At 41.3% G+C, this 24,153-nt stretch overlaps 1 protein-coding gene across 1 annotated transcript; it reads left to right on the forward strand.

Annotated features, from left to right (window-relative positions):
- The first annotated feature begins 7,116 nt into the window (after positions 1-7,116).
- LOC110498883 (gastrula zinc finger protein XlCGF57.1) lies at positions 7,117-17,422 on the forward strand. Its single transcript, XM_021575561.2, has 3 exons — positions 7,117-7,500; positions 7,619-7,781; positions 15,596-17,422. Exons 1-3 carry the CDS (start codon positions 7,327-7,329, stop codon positions 17,197-17,199), a joined length of 1,941 nt encoding a protein of 646 aa, XP_021431236.1. The 5' UTR covers positions 7,117-7,326; the 3' UTR covers positions 17,200-17,422.
- Positions 17,423-24,153: the final 6,731 nt, after the last annotated feature.

Here is a 24,153-nt window from a genome sequence, read left to right on the forward strand (position 1 = left end):
TTATTTGTCTGTGATTTTTATAGAAAACATTGATATAAATGTTTATTTCATTGACATTGTAAATGACATGAATGTCTAGCAGTAATACATACTTGGTATTGATATGCGTCGCACATTCACTCGCTACACACAGTCACGTGACAACTATCTCTGTAATGAGCCCTCCCTGTGAAACTGTTATGTAAATGGAGTCCGAGAGAAAGGTCCCCACCTCCAACTCTGCATGTGTGTGTATCTGTTTAATTGTATGGCCCAGTCTGAGGTCCAGCTGGCCTGCATGTGTGTTAATCCTGCGGGTCACTTGCTCTCTAGGGATTTAAGTATGGGGTATAATGACAGAACTACGTGAGTTTGTATTTGGAATTTCGCAAATGTGTAATTTAATTTCGTAAACTTGTATCATGATGTGTCACGCAAACTTGTTACTTGACATTTGAACACATTCAAGATCTGCAAGCGTAATTTATTTTCAGAATTATTGCAAATCCGTTTACGACTATGAATATTATGCTGTGAATCAAAAATACACTTGAATATTTTGAATCTGCGTGCGCTCGGAGTTCTGTCACTGTTATCATGTAGAACGTTTTGTAAATTTGTAGGAAGAGATTTGTAAGTAAAACCATGATTTCGCTCTGGGGGCAGGACCTTTTACTCCTGACTAATCGGTTCCCTCTGCCAAAACCACAGTTTCCTAACCATTGGCTGGATTGTTCCATCAATCAAATATCAAGCAGTAGCTACCCACGTGAGCAAGCGAGGATGAGGTAACTAAAACAATCTACTTAAAGGTAACGTTAATGTCTGTGTATATCTGTGTACGTCGATTTATTGGGTGAAAAGGCATGAACGTAGTTTGCTTATCATGTGAAATATAATCAGTGGTGTAAAGTACTTAAATAAAAATACTTGGAAGTACTACTTAAGTAGTTTTTTTAGGATATCTGTACTTTACTATTTTATATTTTTGATAACTTTTATTTCACTACATTCCTAAACAAAATTATATACTTTTTACTCCATACATTTTCCCTGACACCCAAAAGTACTCGTTACATTTTAAATGCTTAGTAGGACAAGAAAGAGTCTAATTCACACTTATCAAGAGAGCATACCTGGTCATCCCTACTGCCTCTGATTTGGCAGACTCGCTAAACACATGATTAGTTTGTAAATTATGTCTGAGTGTTGGAGCGTGCCCCTGGATATCCGTAAATAAATAAAAAAAACAAGAAAATTGTGCCGTCTGGTTTGCTTAATATTTGACTTTGAAATTATTTATACTTTAACTTTTGATAGTTAAGTATATTTAAAACCACATACTTTTACTCAAAATAGTATTTTACAGGACGACTTTCACTTTTAGTTGAGTCAATTTCTATTAAGGTATCTTTACTTTTACTCAAGTATGTCAATTGGGTACTTTTTTCACCACTGAATATAATGGTACATTTCAGACAAACTCCAGGCCAGTCGTTGCATTTACAGCCGGTGTTGCGTTAGCTATCTGGCCTCTGACGTTCAACCTGACTTTACCATCAACTGGCTAGCTTTCTCAGGCAGCTTTAGATATGAGGGGAAAATCAATATATTGGCTAGTTAATAACCATCTATCTGATTGATAGTTTATACAAATGGCATTAACGTTAGCTAGCTATTGAATCCAAGATGGTGTAGCAGTCAGACGTCTTGTCGTGTCCCTTGTATATATAGTTTTTTTTACACATTTTTCTTCGCATATCTTTTAACATTTTGCTAAACCTTTTGCACACAATGTATATAGACTCTTTTTTTCTACTGTGTTATTGACTTGTTAATTGTTTACTCCATGTGTAACTCTGTGTTCTCTGTTCACACTGCTATGCTTTATCTTGGCCAGGTCGCAGTTGCAAATGAGAACTTGTTCTCAACTAGCCTACCTGGTGAAATAAATAAAATTAAAATAAATAGATATAGCTAGCTAAATTGAAACTGCTGGTAGAAAGGTAGTGCGTTTACTCCCACCATCATCACTGCACTGAGTAGATAACAAAAACTATAGCTATACTTTAAAGACTTGTTACTGACTATTGAACACTTTTTTTTGTCAAAGTACTTCATTCTACTGCCTGTTTACTGATTTAATTTGTGACTGAAAAAGTTATCAAGAAAAATTCCCCTCAATTTCATTGCAAATAGACTAGCTAGCTAAAAATAAACTGCTGACAACTTGATCAAACTTATAAATATGTAAAACGGCACATTTAAGGTAGTTGTGGTTCTCAGCAACATGAAGCAGCACTGAAATTTGAGCATGGAGGCTCATTTCTCCCCCCTTTCAGATCTAAAGAATTTGGGAACCTCCCAGCCACCAGGAAAATCATATTTTTCTTGGAGTTGATTGACAAGGTTAGGTAGAAAGAGAATAACACGTTTGGATCTATATCATGCAGAATTGTAGCTCATTCAATAATACATACATGACTTCTGTCCCAGGGGATTAAACTGTGCAAGTTTTTGTTCAATTTAGACCACAGTTAGTTACATTTGGTGTTAGTGAAGTTCTGGAAAAAAAATCTGTACACTCCTTTGTAAAGAACATATGGTTGTCATGACTTCAATTGAATAAATACTGTTACCATTTCCATTTGTTAATCTATGCAGGTTTGTCATGTGATTTCCAGGTGCTTGGTCAAGATGAATACAACAATACTCCAAGGCAGGACATTTCCCTGCCTCCAGAGGCCTGCTACCAGCAGAAACATTGAGCACTCCATGTCATTAAGTCATGCATATTTTTTTTTTTAAATACATGTATAGCTAATACTCCAATCTTATGAGTGGATAAGCGCTATGCACCATAAACCTGTCTACTCCTGGAGTAACTCCCTTTCAGAGATACTTTAATTAGAGGGTTTTCCAGGAGGCCCTGGGCCAATGGGAGGTCAGGGGAGGGCTTAGGGGTCAGAGGGAGTGAGAGCCAAGTTAGAGACATGAAGATACAACTTGAACCAAATCAAATGTATTTGTCACATACACATGGTTAGCAGATGTTAATGCGAGTGTAGCGAAATGCTTGTGCTTCTAGTCCCGACAATGCTGTAATAACCTAACAATTCCACAACAACTACCTTATACACACACAAGTGTAAAGGGATGAAGAATATGTACATAAAAATATATGAATGAGTGATGGTACAGAACGGCATAGGCAAGATGCAGTAGATGGTATCGAGTACAGTATATACATATGAGATGAGTAATGTATGGTATGTAAACATTATATTAAGTAGCATTGTGTAAAGTGCCTAGTGATACATTTTTACATCAATTTTCCATTATTAAAGTGGCTGGACTTGAGTCAGTATGTTGGCAGCAGCCACTCAATGTTAGTGGTGGCTGTTTAACAGTCTGATGGCCTTGAGATAGTAGCTGTTTTTCAGTCTCTCGGCCCCTGCTTTGATGCACCTGTACTGACCTCGCCTTCTGGATGATAGCGGGGTGAACAGGCAGTGGCTCGGTTGGTTGTTGTCCTTGATGATCTTTATGGCCTTCCTGTGACATCGGGTGGTGTAGGTGTCCTGGAGGGCGGATAGTTTGCCCCCGGTGATGCGTTGTGCAAACCTCACTACCCTCTGGAGAGCTTTACGGTTGTGGGCGGAGCAGTTGCCGTACCAGGTGGTGATACAGCCCAACAGGATGCTCTCGATTGTGCATCTTTAAAAGTTTGTGAGTGCTTTTGGTGACAAGCCAAATTTATTCAGCCTCCTGAGGTTGAAGAGGTGCTGCTGTGCCTTCTTCACCATGCTGTCTGTGTGGGTGGACCAATTCAGGTTGTCCGTGATGTGTACGCCGATGAACTTAAAACTACTACCCTAGATGTTGTTACCTACCCTCACCACCTGGGGGCAGCCCGTCAGGAAGTCCAGTACCCAGTTGCACAGGGTCGGGGTCAAGACCCAGGGTCCTTGACTAGTATCTCAAAGCACTTCATGATGACGGAAGTGAGTGCTACGGGGCGGTAGTCGTTTAGCTAAGTTACCTTAGCTTTCTTGGGAACAGGAACAATGGTGGCCCTCTTGAAGCATGTGGGAACAGCAGACTGGGATAAGGATTGATTGAATATGTCTGTAAACACACCAGCCAGCTGGTCTGCGCATGCTCTGAGGACGCGGCTGGGGATGCCGTCTGGGCCTGCAGCCTTGCGAGGGTTAACACGTTTAAATGTTTTACTCACGACGGCTGCAGTGAAGGAGAGTTTGCAGGTTTTGGTTGCGGGCCATGTCAGTGGCACTGTATTGTCTTCAAAGCGAGCAAAGATGTTGTTTAGTCTGTCTGGGAGCAAGACGTCCTGGTCCGTGATGGGGCTGGTTTTCTTTTTGTAGTCCGTGATTGACTGTAGACCCTGCCACATACCTCTTGTGTCTGAGCTGTTTGCAAATCTTATTGAATTTATTCAAATGTCAAGTTACAAGTTTGTGACCATAGTTAAATCTTTCACACATCATGATACAAGCTTGTGAAATTGCATTACACATTTGCAAATCGTACTTGCAACCACGAATCTGAATGTGCGACCACGAAATTCAAAATACAAACTCGCATAGTTCTGTCATCATTATAATCCCATATCTAAGCCTTTTGTCTCCCTCCTAAATGCAACTCGCTGAGATTTTGAAATGTAAAAACGTATTTGAGTGCTCAGCTGGACATTCCAAATAGTTTTGATCTGAGTTATTTACATATGTTATTTACTTAGTTGTTTTCTTTACAGATTACATCTTTAATCTTGAAATAAGATTATAATTAAGTGATGATGTCCAAAAAGCTGGTGTTTGGAGGACATTGGCATGGGTGTTGTTAGGCCCGAGACGAAGTCTAGCAAACTGTGCCAATATATCCTCCAAACATCAGCTTCGAGGGCATTATCACTTTTTGTCAAGGCTCAGGAGAAGACCCAGATGCAAACAGTTTCGAAGTAACAAAAGTTTATTACAAAAACGGGGGCAGACAAACGACAGGTCAAGGGCAGGCAGAGGTCAGTAGTCCAGAGCAGAGTCCGAAAGGTACAGAAGGGCAGGCAGGCAGAGGTCAGTAAACCAGGGTGGTATAACAAGGTACAGAACGACAGTCAGGCACAGGGTCAAGGCAGGTAAAATGGTCAAAAACCGGGAAAGCTAGAAAACAGGAACTAGAGACAGACAGGAGCACGGGAAAAACCACTGGTAGGCTTGACGAAACAAAATGAACTGGCAACAAACAGAGAACACAGGTATAAGTACACTGGGGAAGAAGGGCGACACCTGGAAGGGGGTGGAGACAAGTACAAAGACAGGTGAAACAGATCTGGGTGTGACACTTATACAATGAGTTACCAACATATTCAAATAATAATTGACATATTTTCATAGACTTTATTTTACAGGGTAAAAACACACATACCCACCCTCGTCACACCCTGACCAAATAATACATAGAACATAGATAACTAAGGTCAGGGCGTGACACACGGGGACTGAATACTATATGTAATTATATATTTTTGTATTTCATTGTCAATAAATGTGCAAAAAATTCAAAAACATGTTTTCATGTTCAGGCTGTAACATAACTAAATGTGGAATAAATCAAGGGGTATGAATACTTTCTGAAGGCACTGTATATTTTAATTGCTCATAGTTAACTATATACACTTGAAGTTGGACGTTTACACACACCTTAGCCAAATACATTTAAACTCAGTTTTTCACAATTCCTGACATTTAATCCTAGTAAAAATTCCCTGTCTTAGGTCAGTTAGGATCACCACTTTATTTTAAGAATATGAAATGTCAGAATAATAGTAGAGAGAATGATTTATTTCAGCTTTTATTTCTTTCATCACATTCCCCGTGGGTCAGAAGTTTACATACACTCAATTAGTATTTGCTAGCATTGCCTTTAAATGGTTTAACTTGGGTTAAAGCAAGGAAGAAGCCACTGCTCCAAAACCGCAATAAAAAAAGATGGGGACAAGGATCGTACTTTTTGGAGAAATGTCCTCTGGTCTGATGACAGTCAGAAACTGGTGCACTTCACAAAATAGATGACATCTAGAGGGAGGAAAATTATGTGGATATATTGAAGCAACATCTCAAGACATCAGTCAGGAAGTTAAAGCTTGGTCGCAAATGGGTATTCCAAATGGACAATGACCCCAAGCATACTTCCAAAGTTGTGGCAAAATGGCTTAAGGACAACAAAGTCAAGGAATTGGAGTGGCCATCACAAAGCCCCTGACCTCAATCTTATAGAAAATATGTGGGCAGAACTGAAAAAGGGTATGCGAGCAAGGAGGCCTACAAACCTGACTCAGTTACACCAGCTCTGTCAGGAGGAATGGGCCACAATTCACCCAACTGGTTCTGGGAAGGTTGTGGAAGGCTACCCAAAACGACCCAAGTTAAACCCAAGTTGATCATGCGTGGCAGATGTGTTGCTATCTACCCTCACCACCTGGGGGCGGCCCATCAGGAAGTCCAGGATGCAGTTGCAGAGGGAGGTATTGAGTACCAGGGTCCAAAGCTTGGTGACGAGTCTGGCGGGGGCTATGGTGTTGAACGCTGAGCTGTAGTCAATGAACAGCATTCTTACATAGCTATTCCTCTTATCTAGGTGGGTGTGGCCAGTGTGGAGTGGAATTGAGATTGCGTTGTCTATGGATCTGTTGGGGTGGTATGCAAATTGGAGTGGGTCTAGGAGGATGGAATTGATGTGTGCCATAACCAGCCTTTCAAAGCACTTCATGATTACAGACGTGAGTGCTACAGGGCGGTAGTCATTGCGGCAGGTAGCCTTAGAGTTCTTGGAAACAGGAAGGATGGTGGTCATCTTGAGACATGTGGGGATTACAGACTGGGTCAGGGAGAGGTTGAAAATGACAATGCATATGCCTGCCAGCTGTTCTGCGCATGCTCTGAGAACAGGCCCTTGAATACCTCTGGCACTGCAGCCTGGTGAGTGTTGACTTGATTAAAAACCTTACTGATGTTTTCACAGCCTAAACATATTAATCTGACTGAAGAAGTTTTTGGTTTTTGTTTGTTTGGAATATTATAAGTGTATATATATATATATATATATATATATATTATTTTTTTCTTTTTTTAACGTATATTTTATTCTTCACTTCTCCCTAATATGTTGTTAAGGTTGATCCGTTTTCACCCCATCCAGTAGCTGGCGGCTTGCACCTCTAACGTTGTTGCGGACCGCCATAATTCCATAGAAGAAGAAAAAAAAAAAATCCGTGACCCGGAAGTAGTAAAATATTATTGCTGGCTTGGCTTCAGAGCGGCGCTAACAACCATGTCGAGCAACGAGGTTTTTCAGACACAATTATGTACTATTATGGATATATTCGTTGAATCGGCAGTAAGGGAGGTGTCGAGACTCTTAGACGAGTGCTTTGTTGCTGTTATGGAAAATGAAGAGAATAGTTTGCTAAAGAGAGAAATGACACGCGTGAATAAAACCAACACGGTGAGTTCGTCAATTAACTCATTTATTAAAAGCTTCAGGCAGTAACGATGAGGCAGTGAGTGTGTTTTGAATTTTCAGTAACGGTATCACTAAGTTCAATTTACTCTTCTTCTTTCAGAGAAAGTTTGCATCATTCATGGAGGTGTTGAGTAAAACCTCGATAGAGAAAATAGCACTGCTAACGTACGTGGTCGAATCGGAAGTGAGAGTGGTGGAGAAAACCGCTCTAAACAGGCCTCTCCGTCTGGCAGGAGGGAGGACGGAAGAAAAACCACAAAGGGGTGAGTATGTAACGTATTTAGCTAATGGTGGTTATGTTCCTAGTACCATAGAAGGAGCACACAGTGACAGTTGAATCAACATTTACGTTTCATGTGTAACGGGGGATAGCCCCCTTTCTTAAATTTTCGCCTAAAATTACATACCAAATCTAGCTGCCTGTAGCTCAGGCCCTGAAGCAAGGATATGCATATTATTGGTACCATTTGAAAGGAAACACTTTGACGTTTGTGGAAATGTGAATTGAATGTAGGAGAATATGATACAATAGATCTGGTAGAAGAAAATACAATGGGAAAAAAAGTTATTTTTCTACAGTCTTTGAAATTCGAGTTCGAGCCATCACTGTGGTTGTAATTCCGATGGTGTCCACAAGTTCTCATTTGCAACTGCGACCTGGCCAAGATAAAGCATAGCAGTGTGAACAGACAACACAGAGTTACACATGGAGTAAACAATTAACAAGTCAATAACACAGTAGAAAAAAAGAGATTCTATATACATTGTGTGCAAAAGGCATGAGGAGGTAGGCGATTAATTACAATTTGCAGATTTATTTATTTTTTAAAAAATTTGTGTGAATTTTACCCCTTTTTCTCCCCAATTTCGTGGTATCCAATTGTTGTAGTAGCTACTATCTTGTCTCATTGCTACAACTCCCGTACGGGCTCGGGAGAGACGAAGGCTGAATGTCATGCGTCCTCCGATACACAACCCAACCAGCCGTACTGCTTCTTAACACAGCGCGCATCCAACCCGGAAGCCAGCCGTACCAATGTGTCGGAGGTTACACCGTGCACCTGGCAACCTTGGCTAGCGCGCACTGCGCCCGGCCCGCCACAGGAGTTGCTGGTGCGCGATGAGACATGGATATCCCTACCGACCAATCCCTTCCTAACCCGGACGACGCTAGGCCAATTGTGCGTCGCCCCACGGACCTCCCGGTCGCGGCCGGTTACGACAGAGCCTGGGCGCGAACCCTGCAGTACAGCGCCCTTAACCACTGCGCCACCCGGGAGGCCCACAATTTTGCAGATTAACACGAGTGATAAATGATCAGATGGTCATGTATAGGTTGTATTGGTATGCAAAAGAGCAGAAAAGTAAATAAATATAAACAGTATGAGGATGAGGTAGGTAAATTGGGTGGGCTATTTACCGATAGACTATGTACAGCTGCAGCGATCGGTTAGCTGCTCAGATAGCAGATGTTTGAAGTTGGTGAGGGAGATAAAAGTCTCCAACTTCAACGATTTTTGCAATTCGTTCCAGTCACAGGCAGCAGAGAACTGGAACGAAAGGCGGCCAAATGAGGTGTTGGCTTTAGGGATGATCAGTGAGATACACCTCAGGTATTACGTGTTACAGGTCACGACATCAGACACTAATCAGACACTCATAATGCACCTCTTTATATATCCTAGATAGGTGCCCCACTAGCGCCATCTCTTGGTTGGCATTATGCCCATTATCTTAACATCTTCCTTTTCATATAGAATTAGCTCAAGCACGTCCTACCATTTTAATACCACAGTGAAAATACCTATTTACATTATCAACAAAATCATTGTCCATCTCTTAAGGAACATAGTGTGTCACACTGGTAGCATGTTGGGCACCTCTGGCATCCTCAGGTCCTCTCCTGGCACCTCTGGGATGTTGGACACCTCTGGCATCCTCAGGTCCTCTCCTGGCACTTCTGGGATGTTGGGCACCTCTGGCATCCTCAGGTCCTCTCCTGGCACTTCTGGGATGTTGGGCACCTCTGGCATCCTCAGGTCCTCTCCTGGCACTTCTGGGATGTTGGGCACCTCTGGCATCCTCAGGTCCTCTCCTGGCACCTCTGAGATGTTGGGCACCCCTGGGAATCTCAGGGCCTCTCCTTCCTCAGCCTCCTGAAATATTGTAGGTATGGTCGGTAGAGAACTGCCCTGGTGGGGTCTTCCCCGTCTCCCCATTGTGTCCTGCCCACACCATCCAGAGGATATTCAGTCTTCTGTGCTCTCCTGTGCCCTATGCGCTCCTGAACTGGGCGTATGTCCTTCCGGTTCATTCCATACTTTCGGCCCTTCCACTTCATATGACCTTGCGCTGATGTGCCCTATGCATGTGCCAAGACCCCGTATGGCATCCCTGGTGTGAGGGGACAGGAGCACTATGACAGCTTGACCTTGTTTTATTACAGGCAGATTTTTTGCATGCTAGTCATAGTAATGTTTTGAGGAGTTCTGACGTGCAAGTTTGTGTGCCTGAACATCCCTAATGACCTTTGGTGCGAGGAGCTTGGGGAGCTGTTGGCAACAGAGAGCGAGTGCGTCTAGACATTAAGCGCTGTACAGGACTGCTGCCATAGCCCTCTGGGAGTCCTGCACTGCGTCTTCCATTGTAGCACAACAGCTGTATACCAGAATGTCATCAGCTATGACACCTATTCCTGGCAGTCCCTGAAGTGCATCATGCTGCCTTTGGTGATATTTCTCTGCAGCTGGTTTCACTCAAAGGCTCTAACCTGGTCCACTGGTATCTACCACTGTGGGTCCAAAATGTGGTGAGGTAACTACTCTCTTCCTCCAAACGTACCTGCTAGTAACCATTTTTTTGCATCTATAACTGAAAAGATTTGCGCTTATGCCAGGCTTGGCAATATCTATTCAATGGTAGGCATTTAGTACGGTGTCCTACATAAGGCTTTGTTTGGGGCACTTGGATCGAGGCAGACTCTTATTTTGCCAGGCTTTTCCACCACAACCATGTTGCTTATTGACTTAGTAGGTTTGGTGACCTTCGTAATGACACCCTGTTCATCCTTTGAATCAACAGCCTTTATCTTTTCCTTCAGTGGAATGGGAATTTGGTGGGGAAGCTGTTGAACTGGTCTAACAGACTCATCCACCACCAGGTGGAGCACTTCTGAGACAATGTTATTATGTGAATACTCAGGTCGGAGAGTTTGGTAAAATTCAAACATAATCCTTTACTCAGGTATTACATGTTACAGGTCACGACATCCTAATCAGACACTAATAATGCACTTGTTTATATATCATAGATAGGTACCCCACTAGCGCCATCTCTGGGTTGGCATTATGCCCATTATCTTAACAATGAGTTAGTCACCTGGAATGCCTTTCAATTAACAGGTGTGCCTTGTTAAGTTAATTTGTGGAATGTATTTCCTTCCTAATGCATTTGAGCCAATCAGTTGTGTTGTGACAAGGTAGGGGTGGTATACAGAAGATAGCCCTATTTGATAAAAGACCAAGTCCATATTATGGCAAGAACAGCTCAAATAAGCAAAGAGAAACGACAGTCCATCATTACTTTAAGACATGAAGGTCAGTCAATATGGAACATTTCAAGAATCTTGAAAGTTTCTTCAAGTGCAATTACAAAAACCATCAAGCGCTATGATGAAACTGGCTCTCATGAGGACCGCCACAGGAAAGGAAGACCCAGAGTTAACTTTGCTGCAGAGGATAAATTCATTAGAGTTACCAGCCTCAGAAATTGCAGCCCAAAGAAATGCTTCACAGAGTTCAAGTAACAGACCCATCTTAACATCAACTGTTCAGAGGAGACTGTGTGAATCAGGCCTTCATGGTTGAATTGCCACAGAGAAACCACTACTAAAGGACACCAATAAGAATAAGAGACTTGCTTGGGCCAAGAAACACGAGCAATGGACATTAGACCGGTGGAAATCTGTCCTTTGATCTGATGAGTCCAAATTTGAGATTAATGATTCCAACCGCTGTGTCTTTGTGACGCAGAGTAGGTGAACGGATAATCTCTGCATGTGTGGTTCCCACCATGAAGCCTGGAGGAGATGGTGTGTGGTGCTTTGCTGGTGAAACTGTCACTTAACAGCATCCCATCTGGTTTGGGATTAGTCCCACTATCATTTGTTTTTCAACAGGACAATGATCCAACAAACAGCCAGGCTGTGTAAGGGCTATTTAATCAAGAAGGAGAGTGAGGGAGTGGTGCATCAGATGACCTGGCCTTTACAATCACCTGACCTCAACCCGATTGAGATGGTTTGGGATGAATTGGACCACAGAGTGAAGGAAAAGCAGCCAACAGGTGCTCCGCATATGTGGGAACTCCTTCAAGGCTTTTGTATAAGCATTCCAGATTAAGCTAGTTGAGAGAATGCTAAGAGTGCAAAGCTGTCATCAAGGTAAAAGGTGGCTACTTTGAAGAATCTCAAATATAAAATATATTTTGATTTGTTTAACACTTTTTTTGGGTTACTACATTATTCTTTGTTATTTCATAGTGCTGATGTCTTCACTATTATTCTACAATGTAGAAAATAGTAAAAAAAATTAAGAAAAACCCTTGAATGAGTAGGTGTTCTAAAACTTTTGTCTGTGTGTCTCTCTCACACACACACACACACACACACACACGTTTAGTTTCTGCTCTGACATCCACTGTCAACTTACATAGACAGTTGTTTTTCTTTCTAAATCATGTCCAACCAATTGAATTGGCCACAGATAGACTCCAATCACGTTGTCACAACGGAACTGTCCGTGTATCTCCGAGATATACTGTATGCCTCATCACAATTCTATCTGGGGAAGGGTATAAAACAATTTCTAGTGTGTTGAAAGTTTCCCAGAGCACAGTGGTTTCAATCATTGGGAAATTGAAAAAATATGCAACTACCCAGGCTCTGCCTACAGATGGCCATCAGACCAAACTGAGCCAATGGACAAGAAGGACTTTGGTCAGGGAGGTGACCAAGAACCCCAATTACCACTCTGACAGAACTACAGAGTTCCTTGGGTGAGATGGGATAACCTTTCAGTCTCTACACCACTTCACCAATCTGGGAAGGTGACCAGACGGAAGCCACTCCTGAGGATAAAGGCACATGACTGGAGTTTGCAAAAAGGCATGTGAAAGACTCCAAGCATAAGGCAAGCATTTATGTGGTGGCAGCAGGGACTGGGAGACTGGTAAGGATAGAGGGAACAGTGAATGGAGCCAAATACAGGAAAGTCCTTGATTAGAACCTGCTTCACAGTGCAAAAAACCTTAGACTGAGATAAATGTACGTTGCAACAGGACAATGACCCCAAGCATACAGCCAAAGCAATGCTGGAAAGTCCTTGACATACCCAACCAAGATGACTCAAATCTGTAATCGCCGCAAAGGTGCTTCTACAAAGTATGGACTCAGATGTAAATACTTTTGTAAATTGGATATTTCTGTATTTAATTAGCCCAAAAATCTACAAACATGTTTTCATTTTGTCATTATGTGGTATTGTGTGTAGGTTAGTGAGAAATTTATTTAATCAATTTGGAATGCAGGCTGTAACACAACAAAAGGTGGAATAAGTGAAGGGGTATGAATACTTTCTGAAAGCACTGGTGTATTACAAGCAATATTGGTACCATGATTGTCTTAAAAATATATGTATATATGCAGTTGAAGTCGGAGGATTACATACACTTAGGTTGGAGTCATTGAAACTCGCTTTTCAACCACTCCACAAATTTCTTGTTAACAAACTATAGTTTTGACAAGTCGTTTAGGACATCTACTTTGTGTATGACACAAGTAATTTTTCCAACAATTGTTTACAGACAGATTATTTCACTTATAATTCACTGAATCACAATTCCAGTGGGTCAGAAGTTTACATACACTAAGTTGACTGTGCTTTTAAACAGCTTGGAAAATTCCAGAAAATTATGTCATGGCTTTAGAAGCTTCTGAAAGGCTAATTTACATAATTTGAGTCAATTGGAGGTGTACCCGTGGATATATTTGAAGGCCTACCGTCAATCTCCGTGCCTCTTTGCTTGACATCTTGAGAAAATGAAAAGAAATCAGCCAAGACCTCAGAAAAAAAATTGTAGACCTCCACAAGTCTGGTTCATCATTGGGAACAATTTCCAAACGTCTGAAGGTACCACGTTCATCTGTACAAACAATAGTACGCAAGTATTAATTCAAAGCCGCCATTAAAAAAGGCAGACTACGGTTTGCAACTGCACATGGGGACGAAGATCGTACTTTTTGGAGAAATGTCCTCTGGTCTGATGAAACAAAAATAGACCTGCTTGGCCATAATGACCATTGTTATGTTTGGAGTTAAAAGGGGGATGCTTGCAAGCCAAAGAACACCATCCCAACGTGGGTGGCAGCATCATGTTGTGGGGGTGGTTTGCTGCAGAAGGGACTGGTGCACTTCACAAAATAGATGGCATTATGAGGAAAGAAAATTGTGGATATATTGAAGCGACATCTCAAGACATCAGTCAGGAAGCTTGATCGCAAATGGGTCTTCCAAATGGACAATGACCCCAAGCATACTTCCAAAGTTGTGGCAAAATGGCTTAAGGACAACAAAGTCAAGGTATTGGAGTGGCCATCACAAAGCCCCTGACCTCAATCCTATAGAAAATGTGTGGGCAGAACTGAAAAAGCGTGTGCGAGCAAGGTGGCCTACCAACCTGACTCATTTACACCAGCTCTGTCAAGAGGAATGGGCCACAATTCACCCAACTGGTTCTGGGAAGGTTGTGGAAGGCTACCCAAAACGTTTGACCCAAGTTAAACAATTTAAAGGCAATGCTAGCAAATACTAATTGAGTGTATGTAAACTTCTGACCCACGGGGAATGTGATGAAATAAATAAAAGCTGAAATTATTTTTGCTACTATTATTCTGACATTTCACATTCTTAAAATAAAGTGGTGATCCTAACTGACTTAAGACAGGGAATTTTTACTAGGATTAAATGTCAGGAATTGTGAAACTGAGTTGAAATGTATTTGGCTAAGGTGTATGTAAACTTCTGACTTCAACTGTACTCATGCATGCATACACTACCGTTAAAGTTTGGGGTCACTTAGAAATGTCCTTGTTTAAAAACATTTTTTTTTTAAGCAAAATAAAATAGTTCCTTTTTAAATCATATCAAATTGATCAGAAATACAGTGTGGACATTGTTAATGTTGTAAATGACTTTTGTAGCTGGAAACTACACATGTTTATGTTTAATGGAATATCTAGGTAGGCGTACAGAGGCCCATTATCAGCATCCATCACTCCTGTGTTCCATTCCAAGTTTAGAATTTTAAACGGCTAATTGATCATTAGAAAACGCTTTTGCAATTGTTAGCACAGCTGAAACTGTTGTTCTGATTAAAGAAACAATAAAACTGGCCTTCTTTTTAAACTAGTTGAGTATCTGGAGTTTTAGCATTTGTGAGTTTGATTACATTCTCAAAATGGCCAGGAACAGAGACATTTCTTATGAAACTCGTCAGTCTATTCTTGTTCTGAGAAATGAAGGCTATTCCATGTGAGAAGTTGCCAAGAAACTGAAGATCTTGTACAACGCTGTGTACTACTCCCTTCACAGAACAGCACAAAGTACATTAGTGTCTAGTTTGAGAAACAGACGCCTCACAGGTCCTCAACTGGCAGCTTCATAGTACCTACAAAACACCAGTCTCAACGTCAACAGTGAAGAGGCGACTTGGGGATGCTGGCCTCCACGTTGCAATTGCCACCAAGTGGGTTAACCCTACTGGCGGGATGCGTAGGGTGTTTGCATTTCACACCAGCGGCCTGGGTTTGCTTCTCTGCCCTGCCGTTCACTATGCAATTGTTGCTACACAGTGTTGTCTGAGTATTGTTAGGTAGCACAGCCGAGATGGTTTAGAGATCTACTATGACTTAGGTGTGCAGTGTTTTTGTGTTGTATTTGTATGTATTTTTCTTAATTGTATGTATGTACTGGTTTCTTCATGTCCAAAACAAAATTAACAATGGCCATCTCTTTTACAGGTGAGGGATCTGTCTCTGAGTCTAATCATCATGATGATCAACCTGACTTTGTCCCCCTGTCCTCACCTGCATCAGATGAGGATTTGCTCCCTCAGTTTCATCCACAAGACGAGTTTGATCTTGAACCCCAGAGCCTGTTTGCAACAGACCAAGACAAACGAGACAGACAGCCCTTCAGCTGTTCTCATTGTGGAAAAGATTTCAAGATGAGATGTTTATTGAATAAACACTTTCGGACCCATTCAAAACCCTATAGCTGCTTGCAGTGTGGGAGATGTTTTAGCTTGAAGAGGCGGCTTGAGGAACACTCCATGACACATTCTGGAGAGACACCCTTCAGTTGTGCCGATTGCGACGCAGTGTTTCGCCAGAAACCTGCTTTGCAGTCACACATGAAGCGACACAAAACAAAGAAAACGGTCACATGCACAGTTTGTGAAAAAAAGTTTCTAGGGGAAACGGGACTAGAGAGGCACAAGTGTAGTGGTGATGCACCGAAGACATTCAGCTGCTCTCTTTGCCCAAAGACCTTCAAGTGGAGACGCAGACTGGTCGATCACGAGGCTACGCATTCAGGGGAGAGAAAGTATTGCTGTGAAACCTGCGGCAAACTTTTCTTTACCACTTCAACCTTAGCCGTCCATAAGAGGAGTCATATAGAAAAGGATCATAGCTGTACTGTATGTGGCCAACGTTTCAGCGATGCACCTGCTCTCAGAAAGCATATGGGGGTCATCCATCCTGGAGAAACTAAAGAAAAATATTTTGTTTGCGACGTGTGTGGCAAATGTTTTGGCCGAAAGTGCCATCTGAAAAGCCATATGACTCTACATGGGGCAGAGAAACCTTTTTCTTGTGATGTTTGTGGAAAAAAGTTTAGTCAAGGTGCTAATCTCAGCAGACACAAGAGAACTCATACAGGCCAGAAATTGTATTGCTGTGACGTTTGTGGTAAAAGGTTCACCCAGTCCGGAACCCTGAAGATCCATAAAATAAGGCACACTGGTGAAAGGCCTTACAAGTGTGATGTCTGTGAGAAAGCCTTCTTTGAGCCTTCCTCCCTCCGGAGTCACAAGAGACGTCACCTTACACTTCAGGAAAAGCTGCAGTCTGGCCCAAAGCTGCACTCTGGGACAATTCAGCCGTCTGGCCCAAAGCCATATGTCTGCAATCACTGTGGTAAATCCTTCTATGTGAAAGTTTCTCTGGATCAGCATGTGCGCATTCACACAGGAGAGAAACCGTTCAAGTGTGACATTTGTGGGGAAGGTTTTAGGTATCATCATTCACTTAAAATTCACAAGGTCACTCACACAGGGTTGAAACCATATTACTGTAAAGTTTGCGGGAAAGGGTTTATGTACAATTTCCTTAAAGTTCACATGCGCACTCACACAGGCGAGAAACCATTTGAGTGTGATCAATGTGGTAAGAGGTTCAGCCAGAAAGGTCATCTAAAATCTCACGAGCGTGTGCACACTGGTGTCAAAGCATTTGTGTGCAAAGACTGTGGGAATGCCTATGCCTGTAGACACAATCTAAAAGTCCACAAGTGCAAGTACAACTGGAAACCAGCTCCTGGAAACAGTGCAGAGGATTACTGAAGAAACAGGTCTAAGATTAATGGCACAGGGCCTCTGAATAATATGGCAGTGTGAAAATGTTGGTGCTCAAGAACTTACTAAACTAAATCAAACGGCCTCAGTTTTTATGTTGAAAATGTGACCTGCGTGACATTCCACCTTAGGAAAAATCAAATATTTTACAATTGTAGTTAGCTTTGGGCTCTTAAGTACATTTTAATAAACCTCTATAGTCAAACTTCTCTACTTGAATGTTTATACTTAATGAGTGTTATTGTTTCCCTTTAATCTCAGTGTCCACAGATCTTCCTTAGAAAAAATGCACAATATCAGATGATAAAATCACTCAAAGTTATGGGTGAACTGGGAGAGCGCAATGGTCCTCTTTTGACGAACTAGTACAGAGCCAGATACAGTGGGGCAAAAAAGTATTTAGTCAGCCACCAATTGTGCAAGTTCTCCCACTTAAAGATTAGAGAGGCTTGTAATTTTCATCATAGGTACACTTCAACCAGAAGACAAAATGAGAGAAAAAAATCCAGAAAATCACATTGTAGGATTTTTAATGAATTTATTTGCAAATGATGCTGGAAAATAAGCATTTGGTCAATAACAAAAGTTCTTATGACATGCTATTCATTTTACTGCCGATGGTGGGAACATTTCTGCTCGCTCGCTTGTTTTCTGTGGGACTGGAGACATTCGACAGTTGATAAGAGGCCCTCTGTGATTCTGCCAGCAAGACCTAGCTAGAAAAAGAGCCAATTTATGCTTTATCTGAAATTGTGGTCAGAGGCTACGTATGGATGGTGTAACTCAATTGCAGTGACTCTAGAACAGTGGCAAAAAAATAAATACGTGGGATGCATGCCAGCTAAGCCACAACACTAAACAATACATTCATTGCACTATAACAGTGACAAACGGTGCCCACAAACTGTTAGGGCCTACATAAAGCTGTCCCAACAGCCAAGTCCTAACAGAAGTCCCAACACCTTACCACTGCTACACCTGGCTATCAGCGGAGCCTTGTCTGGCAGCGAAACAGTTCATTCAGCCTCATTTTACTGTCCTTTAAAATGTCATAAACATTGCTGATATGGCTGACTTGCTTAAACAAATGTGGTTTCTATTAACAATTGAGATGTACAAACTGGCAAAAGGGTACGACAAGCGCATAAGAGGCCATCTGTAATTTTGATTAAGACGTTAATGGACGTAGTTAATATAACTGTTCAGCACTTTTGAAATGTACAGCGACAGAATTCAGAACATGGGACATTGAAAGCTCTTACAATATTCGATGATTACATTTCTCAAAAACAGGTTATAGGCTATGTGTGCATCACCAAGTCAGAACAGTAGGAGAAATTAAGATGTGAAAATAGACCAGATTATTAGGGTGAGGCACATGGGCTACTAACAGCTTCCTACACTACATACACTTAGTATTACTTTCTTAGCTACAGTATACATATCTCCCTGACATATTACATCATTTATGCAGCAGCATACAATACATTTTTGGACTCCCCTTATTGTGCTGTGCTCACTTGAACAGGAAGGTGGTGCGGCAGTCCTTGGTGAAATTTTGTCATCAAAATCTGTCATTCTCTGGTTTATGGTGCTTTCAAGACAGCTGGGAACTCTTGGGGGGGGGTGAATCATGATGACGTCTGTGATCTTCAGGTCGTAGCTCTATAAAGAGGCCAGAGTTCCCGATTTACAATTCCGAGTTGGATAAAAGTTCAAGACGTATTTTCAGTTCTAGCTCGTTTTTCCCCGAGTTCCCAGTTGTTTTGAACTCACTAAAGTCAGATTTTGCAGTTCAGAATTAAGTTGTTTTGAGGGGCCTCCCGCGCGGCGCAGCGGTCTAAGGCACCGCAGTGCTAGATGCGTTACTACAGATCCTGGTTCAATACCAGTTATTTTGAGCGCGGCACAACTCATGCTTCATTGGCCAATGTTGAATGTTTTATAATTTTAAACTAGGGGAAGAGACCCTTAATCTTAGATTTGGGACCACACAGCCACTACACAGAATAGCAGGCTAATGATGCTTGCAGTTAGCCACTGATTCCTTCCAAACCACTCATTGTTGAATTTGTTATTTCCAACTTGTTGTGTAATGTTTGTCCAATGGCCGATGAACACCGATAAGTTTAATCTATAATTTCTCTTCATATGACAAGGATTAAAAAGGATTTGCCAGTAGATTGTTGACTTGATTCATGATGATGACTGCTAGCTAAGATTTTGAAGGTATGATGTTGACATGATCAATCCAATCAAAGCCACTGTAGATATGTGATTTTACGTAATTGTATCTGTGGCCACTGACCTTGAGCCTTCGATGGGCACTTCTAATGTAACTCTGTGGCAGCACCCAAGGGGCTTGAATTTCTGACCTCTACCCTTAGACTTGGTGGTGACATAGTGTCCCTATGTGCGACAGAACACTGAGCCAATCACAGCGCAACCGCTCCGTATTTTCTGCTGGCTTGTGCCACCACCACAGAAATCACTGAGCTAGGCTGAAACACCTGCGTTTTGGAGCTCCCTTACTCAAGAAAACGAGACCATATTTGTATGCGGCTTTATTAACTCAATTTTTTATATATATATATATATATATATATATATATATATATATTTATTTTACATTGTCTGAACTGATATGTGACATGTATATACCAAAATAACAGGCAAGCCTCCCCCCAAAAATTGATGGGTCGCCACTGGCACGAAGAGGCTAAATTGAGCTCTGTACCGCATCACCGTGCGCCTCGCAAGTTTTGTAACAATGCGGAGGGTTCTGCTTTGAAATTATTGTTTGGTGGGAGGTTCTGTACAAACACAAACTCACTTCCTTCACAACAGCGATCTGCTGCTCACCGAAGCACAAGAAGTATGACCTCTGCAGAAGTCAGGGCATTCACATCACTGTAAATGTTTCACACCAATGCAGACGTCAGAATGACCATGTATCGCCTTGATAAGGCGGTGAACTCGGCAATTTCACCTCAAAATATAAATCCCGTAATGACGATGCAAAACAATTATACAAATGGTCGAAATTGGTAACAATTTATTCGAAATTGTCAGTAGATTTAGAATTTTGTTTAACAATATATAAAACTGAAAAGCTAATGGCACAAATAATGTTATAGCATTGACAACAGCATTAATATGAATGATTATATAGCTATGGTAACCACAGTAATACAAATAACAAAACATGATTTATAATGCTACTGTTTAATAGTAATGTTATAATCAACTTTAGAAAATGCATTTATATCCCATTGTTTTTCAGCCCATTGGTATTGCATGATGTTCCGTACGTTTTTATATTGGACAGACAGCCTATTGCACCGTACATTTTCTGTACGTTGTCGCAGTACATTTTACAACATTGGTCATGCATATTGCATCAAACACAATGTCCTATATATTATGTCACAGTAAAAGGTAGGCCTACTGTACTCAGGAGCACTTCTGCATTCCAAACCCAGAATTTACACCCCAAAGGTTGTCATTGCTATTATTGTGGCCCTTTAAAAGTGGGAAAGCAGCTTCTATCCAAATATTTGGATATTAGATGTAGGTTTTATTTACACATGTGTGCATAGGGTATCCCTATAACATGCATTGACTCCTAATGAGTATATATTTTTGGAGGCGCAAAAAAATATGAGAACACAATAGCTCGAGCTGTAACAAGGATCCATGCGACTGTCATTCCAAAACGTTGGCATTTATGCTACAGACGCTGGGAATCAGGAATCAAGTACAGGGTCAGGATTTAATAATATGTACATGAAACTAAACAAGAACAGCGCCTGGACAAGAGAAACAAAAAACAACGCAGACACGGGAATGAAAAGGAGGAAGTGACAGATCTAGAGGAGGCAATCAATGACGTGATGGAGTCCAAGTGAGTCCGCGGGAGCAGACGTGGCAACAGGTGGCTATGGTACAGCCTTAGACGGAGGTGATGGAAGCCTAGGCTATAATAGGCTTCATCATTAATTTTTGTTTGTAACGCCAGCAAGCACACTGTTGGTAATTGTTGATTTAAATGTGTAAAAGGCCCAACCTTTCTAATCTTTAATAGGTTAATCTAGCTAATTAGACGGGTATGTCAGTCTTTTGGCACTTCATTACACGCCAAACCAGATGTCCATTGTGTCTTAGTATCCATCTCAATAAAGTCGGTCGTTAAGCAAATCAGAATTTGGCACCATTAAGGTGCCAAATTCTGATGGTCATTAAGGCAAGTCAGAAACATGTTCAAATCTTGTGTGGAAGCAACGTTTTATTTATAATTGGAACAAACCAAAAGTGGCCCAGCGCTAAAAAGTAGAAAGACATTTTTATCTCTATTTGAAACGAAGCAAACATTTACCAAACAACACCAATTTATAGAGGAGAAACTTTCTCCACATTTAGATGTTACAGTCTGAATTGAAAAGGGATTACTTTTGTTTTTGTCATTAGCCTAAACAAAGTTTTTTTTTTTTTAAATCCGTACAAATGACTGAGTAATGAGAAATGAAATGTCTTGAGTCAATAATTATTGAACCCCTTTTGTTATGGCAAGCCTAAATAAGTTCAGCGGTACAAATTTGCTTAACAAGTCAAAGTTACATGGACCAATAATAATGTTTAACAAGATTTTTGAATGACAACCTCTTCTCTATACCCCACATATACAATTATCTGTAAGGTCCCTCAGTTCAGCAATGCATTTCAAACACAGATTCAACCTCAAAGACCAGGGAGGTTTTTCCAATGCCTAGCAAAGAAGGGCACCTATTGGTAGATGGGTCAACATAAAAGCAGACATTGAATATCCCTTTGAGCATGGTGAAGTTATTAATTACACTTTGGATGGTGTTTCAATACACCCAGGCACTACAAAGATACAGGTGTTCTATTCTAATTCAGTTGCTGGAGAGGAAGGGATTTCACCATGAGGCCAATGGTGACTTTCAAACAGTTACATATTTAATGTCTGTGATAGGAGAAAACAGAGGATGGATCAACAACATTGTATTTACTCCACAATACTAACCTAATTGACAGAGTGAAAAGAAAGAAGACTGTACAGAATAAAAATATTCCAAAACATGCATCCTGTTTGCAACAAGACACTTAAGTAATACTGCTAAAAAGGTGGCAAAGCAATTTACTTATTGTCCTGAATACGAAGTGTTATGTTTGGGGCAAATCCAATACAACTAATTACTGAGTATCAAACTCCATATTTTCAAGCATGGTGGTGGCTGCATCATGTTATGGGTGTGCTTGTAATTTGATTTTTTCAGGATTAAAAAGAAAAGGAATGGAGTTAAGCACGGGAACATCTGTTTCCTGTGTAACATAACTAATAGCACAACACAGTGTAATTTTTTGTTGTTGCTACAGTCAGATGATTTATCAAACTGGTTTCTTCTGCATGTGCACAGCAACAACCACAATGACACTGCTGCAGATGAGGGATCTTCTTTTGAGTCACATTATAAGGAAGAGGATCCTGGCCTTGACCCCCTGTCCTCACTTTCATCAGAAGATGGATGGCTTCCTGAGTTTGATCCCAGCGAGGATCCTGACCTTGACCCTCAGGCCCCATCTGGATCAGACCCAGGTAGGGATGGAGAAGATTTCCAATGTGAGGATGCGGCCAATGAGGGGCCCCTCATCTGTTCCCATTGTGAAACATTTTTCAAGAAGAAATGTTTGACGACATCTTCAGTCCCATACAAAACCCTACAGCTGCTCAGTGTGGGAAATGATTTTATCTGGCCAAACAGCTTGAGGAATGTTCCATTAAAGACCTAGAGAAAGCCTTCAGTTGTGATGCAGTGTTTTGCCATGAATGTACTTTGCAGTCACACATGGAGGCTCACAAAACAGAGGAGACGGTCACATGCACAGTTTATTAAAGAAAGTTTGTAGAGGAAAAAGACTTGAGGCACAAGTGTGTGGTCCAGAGAAGTATTGGCTTATCACGAGGAAGCACATTCAGAGGAGAGGAACTATTGCTGTGGAACCTGTGGCAAGATGATCTTTACCGCTGTGTCTTTAAAAAAAACATGATGACTCGTAAAGAAAAAATGACGTTTCAGCGATGCACCTGCTCTCAGAAAGCATATGGTGGTCACACACCCCGGAGAAACTAAATTTTAAAAAGTTTGGTTTGTGATGTGTTTGGCAAATGTTTTGTCAAACGGAACCATCTGAATAAACATATGAGGACACACAAGGAAGAGAAACCTTTTTCTTGTGACATTTGTGTCAAAAAGTTTAATTCTTCAGGTAATGTCAAAAGACACCAGATAACTCTATAGGTCACCCAATCCGGAATCCTAAAGAAACATAAAATAAACAAGCATACTGGTGGAAATACTTTTTAAGTGATTTGTGAGGAAGTTTGTTCAAGTTGTTATACCCCCCCCCAAAATTATATGGTCACTCACACAGGGAAGAAATCATGTCATTATAGTATCTGTGGCAAAGGTTTCTTTAGCAATCATCTTCTTAAAGTTCACATGCACATTCACACAGGGGAGAAATCATTTGAGTGTGATCAATGTGGGAAGATGTTCAGCCATCGAAGTCATCTAACATATCACGAGCGTGTGCACATTGGTGTCAAAGCATTCATGTGCGACATCTGTGGGAAGGCCTATGCAAATAGACACAATCAGTGCTGCTAAATGGAAGTAATTTAGCACCACCCTGTCAATGTACAATGCATTTTTTTATGGACCCATTTCATGTTGATCCTGGTCGGTCCCTGGATGGGAGACCAGATTCTGCTGGAAATGGTGTAAGAGGGCCAGTAGGAGGCACTCTTTCCTCTGGTCTAAAAAACAATAATATCCCAATGCCCAAGGGTAGTGATTTCGGACATTGCCCTTTGTAGGGTGCTGTCTTTCGGATCGGAAATTAAACGGGTGTCGTGACTCT

Source organism: Oncorhynchus mykiss, chromosome 20, assembly GCF_013265735.2.
Source record: "Oncorhynchus mykiss isolate Arlee chromosome 20, USDA_OmykA_1.1, whole genome shotgun sequence".
Classification (NCBI taxonomy): Eukaryota; Metazoa; Chordata; class Actinopteri; order Salmoniformes; family Salmonidae; genus Oncorhynchus; species Oncorhynchus mykiss.